This window comes from Hemitrygon akajei, chromosome 11 (genome assembly GCF_048418815.1).
Source record: "Hemitrygon akajei chromosome 11, sHemAka1.3, whole genome shotgun sequence".
Lineage (NCBI taxonomy): Eukaryota > Metazoa > Chordata > Chondrichthyes > Myliobatiformes > Dasyatidae > Hemitrygon > Hemitrygon akajei.
Window position 1 is genome coordinate 20,399,381 of NC_133134.1, and position 13,512 is coordinate 20,412,892.

General features: G+C 39.1%; 1 protein-coding gene across 3 annotated transcripts in view; it reads right to left on the minus strand.

Moving 5' to 3' along the window:
• grin2aa (glutamate receptor, ionotropic, N-methyl D-aspartate 2A, a) overlaps positions 1–13,512 on the minus strand; it is a 295,273-nt gene that overhangs the window by 123,069 nt on the left and 158,692 nt on the right. For all 3 annotated transcript variants that reach the window (XM_073060333.1, XM_073060332.1, XM_073060331.1), the window contains exon 4: positions 12,017–12,131. In XM_073060333.1, coding sequence (XP_072916434.1) covers positions 12,017–12,131 — 115 coding nt within the window. The remainder of the gene's footprint in view (positions 1–12,016; positions 12,132–13,512) is intronic.

Consider the following 13,512-nt stretch of genomic DNA (forward strand, 5'->3'; position numbering starts at 1 on the left):
CAGCAATTTTGGGTAACTGTTCCCTGCTTTTGGTCAGTGTGTTATTTTCCTTTTCCATTGGATGTTCCAAGGCAGCTGTGCAGTAACAACAGAAAAATACTGTTTATAATATGGTATGGACATTGTCATTACCACCAGCTGACAACCTACAACCTTCTAGGAAGTTGTATCTTGCTTTTGGAGCTTTTTTTAACCATGTTCCTCACTAGCATAAACACGCTTAAAATATAATGCAAAGATACAGTGTTTTATAAAATCTTGTTGGTAAATAAAATGCATTCATAAGCAAACCTCTGTGTAGAAATTAGACTTAGGTCATTCATCTTATGAAATGATTGCTTGGCTACCTTGCCAAATCCCCTAAACAATCCAAGTGACCCCAATAGCAGGAAAGACTATCGAGTGGTTGGTCTGGTGAAAAGCAATCCTCTGGTAGTTAATACCAAAGCAGTTAACCAAACTCAAATCTACATTCTGCACTTCAATGTAAATTTATTATCAAAGCACGCGTATGTCATCATATGCTACCCTGAAATCCAAAGTCAGGATGGAATATTTATTTATTAGGATAGAATGCGGAATAGGCCCTTCCAACCCCTTGAGCTGCACCGCCCAGCAACGCCCCCAATTCTAATCATAGCCTGACCTGTGGTTAAGAAGGCATACAGTGCATTGGCCTTATTAATCGTGGGATTGAATTTAGGCACCAAGAGGTAATGTTGCAGCTATATAGGACCCTGGTCAGACCCCATTTGGAGTACTGTACTCTGCTCAATTCTGGTTGTCTCACTACAGGAAGGATGTGGAAGCCATAGAAAAGGTGCAGAGATTTACAAAGATGTTGTCTGGATTGGGGAGCATGCCTTGTGAAAACAGGTTGAGTGAACTCAGCCTTTTCTCCTTGGAGCGACGGAGGATGAGAGGTGACCTGATAGAGGTGTACAAGATGATGAGAGGCATTGATCCAGTGGATAGTCAGAGGCTTTTTCCCAGGGCTGAAGTGGTTGCCACAAGAGGACACAGGTTTAAGGTGCTGGGGAGTAGGTACAGAGGAGATGTCAGGGGTAAGTTTTTTACTCAGAGAGTGGTGAGTGCGTGGAATGGGCTGCCGGCAACGGTGGTGGAGGCGGATATGATTGGGTCTTTTTAAGAGACTCCTGGATAGGTACATGGAGCTTAGAAAAATAGAGGGCTATAGGTAAACCTAGTAATTTCTAAGGTAAGGACATGTTCGGCACAACTTTGTGGGCCGAAGGACCTGTGTTGTGCTGTATGTTTTCTATGTTTCCAATCACGGGACAATTTACAAAGGCCAATTAACCTACCAACCAGAGCACCTGGAGGAAACCCACACAGTCACAGGGAGAATGTACAAACTCCTACAGGTAGCGGTGCAAATTGAACCACTAACCACTCCATATACCTACCCTGATAATAAATTTACTTTGAATTTTTAAGTTTGAACTTTCAGTTATGATTAAACAGGGGTCTGGATACAATACTGCTCTAATCCTCTGTCACATAACTCAAGCCATGCCTTCACATTGGCTTTCTTGTTTATTCTTGCCTGTAATCACTTCCCATCTCCCAGCAAAACAAAATGAGTTTGGAGCCCTTAAGAAGATTTATTTATTCTTTATTCTCATAGCAGAATCCTTTAAGCATTACTATTTATTCTTTAGCGTAATGGCCCATTTTGTTGAGATTACATTCCTTCAAATTTCAGTCGTAGCCCTTCAAAATCTACACACCTGCAAGTGTTATGGCCCCTCTGAGCCAAATCCCTGTTCAATCAGGAGTGGCTCAGGGATAAAGTTTAAATTAGATCCATGTAACAGATTTAGCCCAGATGCCACGAGGCCAGCTCTATCCTTGGCTGGCAGACTCCTTCAAAGAGCAGCTTTGGCAGGATGCCTTATCAGATTTGCTGATTCGGAATGAGATATCTAACATGAGAGAGGAGAAGGTCTCTGTAGTCTGCTTGGCTGTCATCTGTCACTCAGTAGTTCCTCTCGAAGCACACAACCTATTCATCTCTGTAAAATCCAGTGCTCAAATTACAAGTGTAAAATACTGCTTGCAAATGGATTAATAATCTATGACTCCAAAGTGGCTCCAGTCCATATGATACATGAAATATCCTTGACAGGAAAGAGGCATGCTCAATTTGTGTACCAGCCCTCTAATAGCCATCTGTCCTTCAACTTGTGAAAATTATCTGCAATACTGAAGTAATGCTTAAAGGGTTCTGCTCTGGGGCAGCTCAGTAATAAGTTGGAAACAGCAGCAGTCAGACCAGTATTATATCCTTTTGTGATTTTCACTATGTACTTGATGGGTGTAATGTCCTACGTGGTAGTCCGTGGCCTTCTCTACTGCCACAGTGAGGTCACTTCCAGGTTGTGGGAACAACAGCTCATATTCTGTTTGGATAGCCTTCGACCTGATAGCATGAACATTGATTTTTCCAGTTTCCAGTAATTTCTCCCTCTCCCCTCTTTCCTTTTCCATTCCCTATTCTGGCTTCCCTCTTTCCCCTTCTCTTCCCCTCACCTACCTATCAACCCCCTCTTCCACACCCCTTTCTCCCCTGGTCCACTCTCCTCTCCCATCAGATTCCTCCTTCTTCAGCCCTTAACTTTTCCTCCTAACACCTCTCAGCTTCTCACTTCATCACCACTCCCCCACCCACCAACCTTCCCTCTCACTTGGCTTCACCTACCACCTTCTAGCTTGAACTCCTTTCCCTCCCCTACCTTCTTATTCTGGCACCTTTCCCCTTAATTTCCAGTCCTGAAGAAGGGGCTCAGCACAAAACATTGACTCTTTATTCCTCTCCGTGGTTGCTGTCTGACCTGCTGAATTGCTCCAGCATTTTATGTGAGTTACTCCTGATTTCCAGCTTGTGCAAAATCTCTTAAGTTTATTTTATGGGTGATCTGCATTTCTACTATTGCTTCCTTAAAAAAATAAGGCCATGGGTTTTTCTACATCTTTTGCAGTTTCCTGGAGAGTGTTGTCACCATTACTGTCTTCATCCTTGAGAATCCTTATGAGCAAACTGCATTTTATATGTTTTCCTTTCAGCACCGAACTGAAGAATACACACAACATGGTTCCAATGTTGAAGTGTGTTTCTGGTCATTTGGGCGCTAAACACGACCACGAACAGAAGATGACGCTGGTCATGAACTCTTCAACAAGACAAAGCTTCAAATAGATTGCCATCATCATCTTGCCTTCAAAATCTGGACACACCATCATAAGTCTGCAGTTCCAAAAGCTATTCAACCAAACTAAGAACATGATCATTGTAAACACTTGAATAGAATGCTAATCTAACTGGCTTTATCCACAAACTCTAGAAATTTACTGCACCTCTTAAGAATATAAGAAACGGGCAGGAAAGCCAATCAACCCCTCCTGTCTGTTCTGCCACAAGAAGATCATGGCCTATCGTTCACCTCTGAGCCATTATATTGCCTCTAATCCCTCAATCTCTTTAATAACTAAAAACCCACCTATACTTCTCTTGCTGTCCTCTTGGGTAGAGTATTCCAAAGGTTCACAACCCTCTGGATAAGGGAGTTTCTCTCCTGAATGGCCAGTACTTCATTTGAGACTATGACTCTGGTTCTAAAGATCTCAACTCTGCCTCTATCTTGTCAACTCAATCACTTCTCATTTCTCTAAATTCTAAAGCATTTAGGTCAATTTTCTCAGTCGGTCATCATAGGAAAAACCCTTGATCAGTTACTGCATTCCCCCTATCATAAGTACATCCAAACTTGGGTAGGGAAACCAGACCTGCATCCAATAATCCAGACGCCATGTCACCAGCACCCGATATAATCAGAGCAAGGCATTCTACGTTGTTTTACTCAAATCCTCTCGCAGTAAAGGTTAACATGCTATTTGTTTTCCTAACTGCTTATTATTCATAAAAAGGCAACTGTCACTGATTTGTATATACTAGCTACCTCCCTCTCCACTCTCAGGCTTAATGCACTAATAGTTCGTCCCCCTCACCACCCCCCAACCACAAATACTGCTCAACCCACTGAGATCCTCCAGCAGGTTGTTGCTCTGAGTATAAAGACACTCACTCAGATTCTTCTAATGAGCTACACCTTTCTTTCTTCTACCAGAAGCTATGAGCTCACGTTTTTCTACATCACATTTCTTCTGCCAGGTCCCTGCCCATTAACTTATTTTTTCTTCATCCACTGAAGCCTCCCTGTTCACTTCAATACAGCCCACACGACCACCTAGCTAAGGCTATCATCAGCAAACCTGCACATATCACTCTTGGTCTCCTCATCCAAGTCACTGATACAGATTGTGGACAACTGCGTCCACTGCACCAGTCACGGCAGCTCTCGTTTGTCTTTTGGTGGTTCTCACCCTCTGCATGCCACCTTGGCTGAACAGAGGAGCACTTTTAGCGATAGACTAAGACAACTTCGCTGCTTCAGAAAGTGCTATATGGGGACATTGTTACCTTCGGCCATTAGGCTCTATATTGAGTCAACCTATAGCTGGAGAAGTGATGTCCCCCTCCTGTATACTGTTTGAGGTAACTTATTTTTTATTCTTTCTCACTTCTCTTCTAATATTTGTATATCTGTGCACTTTTAATGCTACTGTGACACTGCAACATCCTTTGGGATTAATAAAGTATCTATCTATCTATCTAGCCACCCAACACAGAACTGTCCGATCATACTTATTTATTTATTCAGAGATATAGTGCAGAACAGGCTCTTCCGACCCAACGAGCCACATCACCAAGTAATCCTCTTATTTAACCCTAGCCTAATCACAGGACAAGTTACACTGACCAATTAACCTACTAACTGGTATGCCTTTAGACTGTAGGAGGAAGCTGGATCACCTGGAGGAAACCCATGTTCACGTGGGAAGAATGTACAAACTTTCTTACACAGGATGCCAGAATTGAACTCCAAACTTCGATGGCCCCAGCTGTCAGTGCCATGCTAACCACTACGTTCCTGTGATGCCCTGTGTTTTATTCTTGAGTTTTAAATGTTCACGGGCCTGCAAACCTGCAAGTCTGCTGGGGACATCGAAGGCCCAATGTCTTCGAGTCCACAAGTCCACTGGAGGCTGGAGGCCCAAAGATGAGCCTGAGCCTGTCCTAATTGCCTGTGTGTATGCATGGGTGTGTGGGTAGAAGAGAGAGAGGCTTGTTCTGCTGTTGTTCTGATATGCCTGTTGCTTGTGTTGTTCTGCAAGCATAGCGAGCATGAAGTGTGTGGGGACTCTTGTGGGCTGCCTCCCGCACATTTGTAGGTTGTGTTAGTTGTTAATGCAAACAGCACATTTCATTGTAGTTTCAGTGTACATGTGATAAATAAATGAATGAATTAGAATCCGACGCAGAACTTTCTGTCCATTAACCTACACGCAATCCACATCAGTATATAGTCTGCAACAGAATGTAGTTGAACTTTACTTAAAAATCTCAGTGTGGCACCCCGATCAAATATCTTTTGAAAATCCAGATACATCACATCAGCTAATTTGCCTTTATTTACTTTGCTGGTAACAAACATAAAACATTTTAACATATTTACCAAAATAATCTCCCTCTTGTAAATCCATATTGACTCTGCTCAATCCTATTATGTACCCAATTCCCTGTTATCACTTCTTTAATAAAAAGGCTTCAGCATTCTCCCTTCTTCTGATGTCAGGTTAACCTCTCCATTGTTTCCTTTAATTCTCTCTCGCTCTTTTCTTAGAAAGTGGATTCACATTTGCTATCTTGCAATCTGTGAGGTACTTCAGTGTAAGTAGAATATTAATAGCCATCACCTTCAAAATGTTATATAAAAATGATCCTGAAGACCTGGGGATTTAACTCTTTTAGTTCTATCCACTGATCTAATACCTATTTTTTACTAGTGCTTATTAAGCTTCATTCACTCTGAACTAGTATTCTAAGGATATGTTCTGTGTGTCTGTCATCTGAGAAGATTGTCAATGTTCAAAAAGTCCAAAGTCAATTTATTATCAAAGTACATATGTGTCACCATATATGACCTTGAGATTCATTTTCTTGTGGGCATTCACAATAGAACAAAGAAATAGAAAAGAATCAATGGAAAACTACACACAAAGACTGACAAACAACCAATGTGCAAGACAAACCTTGCAAAAACAGAAATAAATAAATAAATAACCAAACAAACGAATAAATAAATAAATAAATAGATAGATAGATACACAAACAGACAGATAGATAGATAGACCATAAGAATTAGGCCATCTGGACCATCGAGTCTGCTCCACCATTCAATCATGGCTGATCTTTTTTTCTTTCTCCTCCTCAACCCCAGTTCCCGGCCTTGTCCCCGTAACCTTTGATGCCACGTCCAGTCAAGAATCTATCAATCTCTGCCTTAAATAGATCCAATGACCTGACACCTCCACAGCTGCATGTGACAACAAATTCCACAAATTCACCACCCTCTGGCTAAAGAAATTTCTCCGCATCTCTGTTTTGAAAGGGCACCCCTCTATCCTGAGGCTGTGCCCTCTTGTCCTAGACTCTCCCACCATGAGAAACATCCTTTCCACATCTACTCTGTCTAGGCCTTTCAATGTTTGAAAGGTTTCAATGAGATCCCCCCTCATTCTTCTGAATTCCAGTGAGTGCAGCCCCAGACCCATCAAACACTCCTCATATGATAACCCTTTCACTCCTGAAATCATCCATGTGAACTTCCTCTGGACCCTCTCCAATGCCAGCACATCCTTTCTTAGAAAAGGAGCCCAAAATTGCTCACAATACTCAAGGTCTGGCCTCACCAGTGCCTTATCCAGCCTTCGCATTACATCCTTGTTTTTATATTCTAGTCTTCTCAAAATGAATCATAACATTGCATTTACCTTCTTCATCACCGACTCAACCTGTACAAGGATTCTCAAGTCCCTTTGCACCTTGGATTTTTGTATTTTGTGCCTGTTTAGAAAATAGTCTAACATTTTGTTCCTTCCACCAAAGTGCAAAGTGCATACATTTCCTGACACTGTATTACACCTGCCAATTCTTTGCCCATTCTTCTAATCTGTCTAAGTTCTACTGCAGCCTCCCTGTTTCCACAACACTAGCTGCCCCTCCACCTATCTTCATATCATCTGCAAAGCCATCAATTCTGTCATCCAAATCATTGACATATAATATAAAAAGAACCGGACCCAACACTGACCCTTGCAGAATGCCACTAGTCACGAGCAGCCAACCAGAAAAGGTTCCCTTTATTCCATTCTTTGCCTCCTGCCAATCAATCAATCCTCTATCCATGCTAGTATCTTTCCTGTAATACCATCAGCTCTTTTCTTGTTAAACAGCTTCATGTACACTACCTTGTCAAAAGCCTTCTGAAATCCAAGTACACAACATCTACTGATTCTCCTTTGTTTATCCTGCTTGTTATTTCCTCAAAGAATTCCAACAGATTTGTCAGGCAAGAATTTCCCTGAAAGAAACCATGCTGACTTGGCCAATTTTATCACGTGCCTCGAAGTACTCTGAAATCACATCCTTAACAATTGACTCCAACATCCTCCCAACCACTGAGGTCAGGCTAACTAGCCTATAATTTCCTTTCTCCTGCCTCCCTTCCCTCTTGAAGAGTGAAGTGATATTTGCAATTTTCCACTCCTCCAGAACCATCCCACAATCAAGTGATTCTTAAAAGATCATTGCTATTGCCTCCTTAATCTCTTCAGCTACCTCTTTCAAAACCCTGAAGTGCAGTCCATCTGGTCCAGGTGATTTATCTACCTTCAGACCTTTCAGCTTCCCAAGCACCTCCTCCCCAATAACAGCAACTGCACTCACTTCTGCCCCAACACTTTTGAACTTCCAGCATGAAGTTCCACAGTGAAGATGGATGCAAAATACTTATTTTGTTTGTCCGCCATGTTCGCCGCCACTTCCGTGACTTCCATTATTACCTCTCCAGCATCATTTTCCAGTGGTCCAATATCCACTCTTGGCTGTCTTTTACTCTTCATATATCTCTAAATATTTTGGTATTCTCTCTGATATTATTGGCTTGCTTACCTTCATATTTCATCTTTTCCTTCCTTATGGGTTTTCAGTTGCTTTCTGTTGGTTTTTAAAAGATTCCCAATCCTCTAACTTCCTATTAATTTTTGCATGATTATATACACTCTCTTTTACTTTTATGCTGCATCTGACTTCCCTTGTCATCCATGGTTGCATCACCCTGCCTTTAGAATACCTCATCTTCTTTGGGATGTATCTATCCTATGCCTTCCGAATTTCTTCCAGAAACTTCTGCCATCATTCCTGCAAGTGTCTGCTTCTAATCAACTTGGGCCAGCTCCCCTCTCATGCCTCTATAATTCCCTTTACTCCACTGTAACACTAATACACTTTAGCTTCTCCCTCTCAAATTGCAAGATGAAGTCTATCATATTATGATCAAGGAACCTAAGGGTTCCTTTACCTTAAGCTCCCTAATCAAATCTGATTCATTACACAACACCCAATCCAGAATATCCTTTCCCACAGTAGGTTCAACCATTTTTTTCTTTGAAAATTTTCCACAATTCTATAGCAATGATGTTTCTATACTGTACCTACGTTTACCAAGTGAAAGAATTTGCATGTCAAAAATGACTGCATTCTATAGAGAAAGCCGTCAGACTCCTGTAGTAATTGCGTTCCAAATACAGAACTTCATAAAAGCGGCTCTATAAATATTTCAAAGTGATCACTGACAAAAATAGTTACTGATCTCCCTTGGCTTTGGGAGAAAGATATTTTACTGGCTTATTCTGAAAGCAGAAAGCAGACAATTATAACAACAATATTTCTATATGATTTGAAGAAAACATTGCAAAGGTCAAAAATATGAACAATTACTCTGAGATAGTGTTCTTTTCAATTTAGTTCTGAAGAGTCATCAATCGTTTCCATATCAGTGCTACAGTGAGATGGTAGGTTCAAGACCCACATAGAGTTTGCTATGCTGTTGGATATCCTGTGTACCAGAATGAGGTCCATCTACCTTGTCATGTATTTATAATACACATGATAATAATTTTGAAAATACAAGGAGATGAGATTTTTTCCTGATGAAGGATTTATCATTCATAATTTGATTGGTACAGGTCTAAATTATTCAGTCACTGCCGTGTTATTATCATCAGAGCTTCCTATGGGCAAATTGGCCACTGTACTTTCTACACTGCAACAGTCATCTGTGTATAGAAGAGATGTATTAAAAAAAGCTTTTATTCATTTATTGCTATGATTACTCTTGATTGTTATTTATTCTTGAATTTTGGTTATTAACTTTGGAATTTCACATCATATCTGAACATTGCCATTCAACAAAAAAACATTTTGTTTTATTTTGAAATAATACAGGAATACTCAATGAAGAAGCTGTACAAGGGAGAAAACAAAAACATATACTCTACCAGTGGTTGGAAATCATTTCCTCATCTCATCTGCAGACCCAACTAGAATCAAGAAAGACCCTGTTCTGAGGAAGTGTCTGAAATCATATTAAGTGAGTACGCAGATTCAGACTTGGGTCTGAATGAACACAGGTAACTATTTCATCGCAAACACGATGAACTGTCCATCAACCACAGCTGTCAAAAGTGGGGGACACAGAATTATGACAGACTCATAGAGTTACACAGCCCAACTCATCCATGCCGAGTAAGTTATCTACCTGAGATAGTCCCATTTGCCTGTGTGTTGCACGTCTACCTCTAAATGTGCACTAAATCCAATATTCTATTTTGGATTTATTGAGCATGCCCACAGAAAATGAATCTCAGGGTTGTATATGGTGACATATATGTACTTTGATAAAAAATACTTTGAACTTTAAACTTTTCCTGTCCCTCTAAAAATCTTTAAAAATATGCAATTGCACCTCCTCTACTACTTCCTTTGCCAACTCCTTACATACACACACCACCCTCTGAGTGAAAAACTGGCCCCTTGGGTCACCTTTAAATCTTTCCCCTCTCACCTTAAACCTATGACCTCTAGCTTTGAACTCCCCTATCCTGGGCAAAAGCCATCATAAAAAGTCACTGAGGAAAATTATGGAGAAGATACTTTGAAAGGTATAATAACTATGAAGGCAGTGGCTAAATGGACATAATCAACAATGTAGGATGGCTTGCCTACTGATGTACAATATGTTATGATCATAATTTATGAACTTCAAGCACAAGTCCATTCCACCAAATCCAGATTTCCAGGTTTCCTCAGCAATTTGTGTGTGTTAGAATAAAGCAGTCCTTTATTTCTTATCGATGGGAAAGCAGAAAGGTTAGTTTGCACAGCAATAGGAGAAATGGGTTATGGAATGTCATTCAAATTTCACTATGTAACATAGACTTGCAGCATTTCTCCTAATCTGTAGGACAAATGAACAGTCTACAACAGGATATACTATTGTTGAAATATTAATGAATAGAAGAATCAAAGCCCTGTGAAGTTTCATCCAACCTGGTTTGGAAGGAAACTTGAAGGACAGTCAATAAAAAGACCAAAAACAATATGAGACAAGTTGCAAGTTCCATATACATCAGACTTCACGTATGAAGATCTCTCCACAGAATGGAGATGAAAAGAAGGGATTATGAACAAATAGTAGAGATATACTGGCCTAGAAAATATCATGCAGGTTTGAGAGAAATTCTGTGAAGTAGATGTCCTCCACTTAATAATAGTGGAACTCAACAGAATAGCAAAGTGGAATGAAAATTTACATTTTTTTCTGAAGTAGGTTCAATATTGTTCAAGTGGAGGCAGTATTTATATTGCTGAGGTCCAAGATGAATGAAACTCCAACAATATCTGATGAAACTACAACTTATACACAAGTAACGCTGACATCTTTATGTAGATTACCAAACATGCAGAAAGTAAGGACTCGGCTAAGTTTGGAATTATGCAAAAATCGTTTAGATGTTCTTATTCTTACAGATAGTGAGTAAAGTGCGGACTGCTTAATATCAGTTGAGAACAAAGATTGTTAGTTTATGGTCACCCCTTTAAGGAGTTTGTCTTGTGATGAGCTAATTTTTAAATTGCAATCATTTTGTAAGAATTATCAGTCAATGAAGAGCCCTGAATATACAAGCATGGTTGAGCACTTCATTTCTGCAATATACTGCATTAGAAATTAAGAACCCATTGAGCACACATACAGTATATTACAATATACATAATATTAAAGGTATGTTTGAGCCATCTCGGTAGTGGATATGTGTGGAACACATTGACTCCAGCAATGAAGCACTTGTCTCTGAGAAAAATGTGCATATTCCATTAATGCATAAGAACATAGTTCTAATAAAATATTTATTACAAGTTCTTAATTTGAAGAAATAAAACTGATGCAATAAAGTACTTAGTGTTTAGTAAAAAATGGAGGGCTATGTGGGAGGGAAGAGTTAGATTGATCTTGAGTAGGTTAAAAGGTCAGCACAACATAAGGGCCAATTTGCCTGTACTGTGCAGTACTGTTCTACGTTCTGTGCTCAATAAAATATTTTTGAATATTAAACACACCCTACAGTGCCATTGGATCAGACAATTATCCTTATTTAACATTGAAGAAGCAAGTGTTTTATGGCATCTCACTCGAAGAGCTATGGTTCTTTCCACTTGAGTGTGCAGTTAGTCACAGAGAGTGGTTTGGAGTGGGAGAATGCTGCCTTTCAGAAAGAACTTTGATAGTAACAAGAAGAAGAGGGAAAATGAAAACCAACTTTCCAATTTGTCCTGTTATTGAGTAATAATCATAATACTGTGGAGAATCCAAACACCACATATTCAGGTAAGCATATGAAAAGTGGAACATTTCACTGATATTGAAATATGGTTACTTGCATGAAACATGTTGAAAGTCAAATTGGATGACCCTGAAACAGAAATGGGACAACTTGTCTCCCAAATCGAAATGAAACAAGGTGCGAAACTTACCTTTTCCCAGGTACGCTCTTTGTTCAATACTATCACCACTAGCTTTGGGTTGGACTGATACCCATCCCGAGTGAAGGAGAGATCTCTGCCATTCCAGGATACATTCATCATAAACCTGAGGGGTGAATAGGAAACAGTTAATACTAATCTGTCTGTCATCATTCAAAGGTTTGAATAATAAAATATGCTAATAAATTGGAACTATCTTTTGTAGTTTAGGATGGAACATCTGAGCTATCTGAAATAGATATTTTTCATAGATTCATTTCTATAGATGCTGCCTGACCTGCTGAGTTCCTCCAGCATTTTATGTGCATTACTTTTCCTAATGATGCTACTATATGGTTATACACCAGTAAGAAGTGATAATATAATTCTACATGACACTTGAATTAATTCCTAATGCTTCATCCAGGTTATAAATAAAGTATAATAAATAAAGTATGAGATACTCTTCCACTGACTTCACAATTTCGTCACCAACAGGAAATCTTTGAGCATAATCCTAGCTAGGATCATAAACCAGGGATATTTTTGAGTGCATCATTCAACACATAATAATGCATCATATCAGATGATGTTATCAGTACTGTATTTACATATTTGTTATATAATGAGTTTATTTTCAAACCCACACATAAATTATATTGAATTGAGAGTTTTATCATCATTCTTTATTCCTGGTGAAAAATATTCTTCTTTTATAAAAGCAGTTCATTTTTTATTGCAATGGTCTAATGCGTAATTAAACATTATTTACAAGTTTGGAACAGATGTTTGTGATCCTTTGTTAGTAATATTAATGTGATTATGTAATTTCTGGCTCTTTTACAATGCACTGAAATGTAACATCGTATTTCAAAGAAAAAAATAAACAGGAGAAATGTGAATTTGTTGTAGAATCAAAGCTAATTATGATAAACCCATATAAATGGCAAAATTATTTCACAAGAGCATCAGATAAAGTTTACAGTGACAAATGATGTAGTTTCTTTCTGCAAAAAAAAACACATTCTGACAGGAATTTGTAATAAAGAAGTTTCGTCTGATATGGATATTCAGGAATTGCTCCTGCAATTCTCAGATACCTTTGTTCAAACAGCTGAAAGATTTTACACATCTGTGGAAACATTCAATCTGTAAGTGTTCCTTGTTGTCTCCAGGGGATTTGAGGAAATAAACACAATTTGGATGATCATACTTGGAATTTTCATAGTGTGAATTGTTTGTTATACTTGTGGTTCAGGTAATGATAGAAATCACCATTTCATAGGGCATTTATCTATTAAAGTCAAGTTGCTATAAATGAAAGGGTAAGGAAATATTATCACTCCATTACACAAATTTTAGAAACAGTTGTCACAATTCTTCAACCAAATCCACATGGATTTCAGCAACCATGTAAGCATCTTTTATTCTTTCTCTTAGCATTCTTTATGTTTTGGGCAGCCCCATTCAAGATTAAAGAGGGCAATCTTCCATATCAACTTCACTTT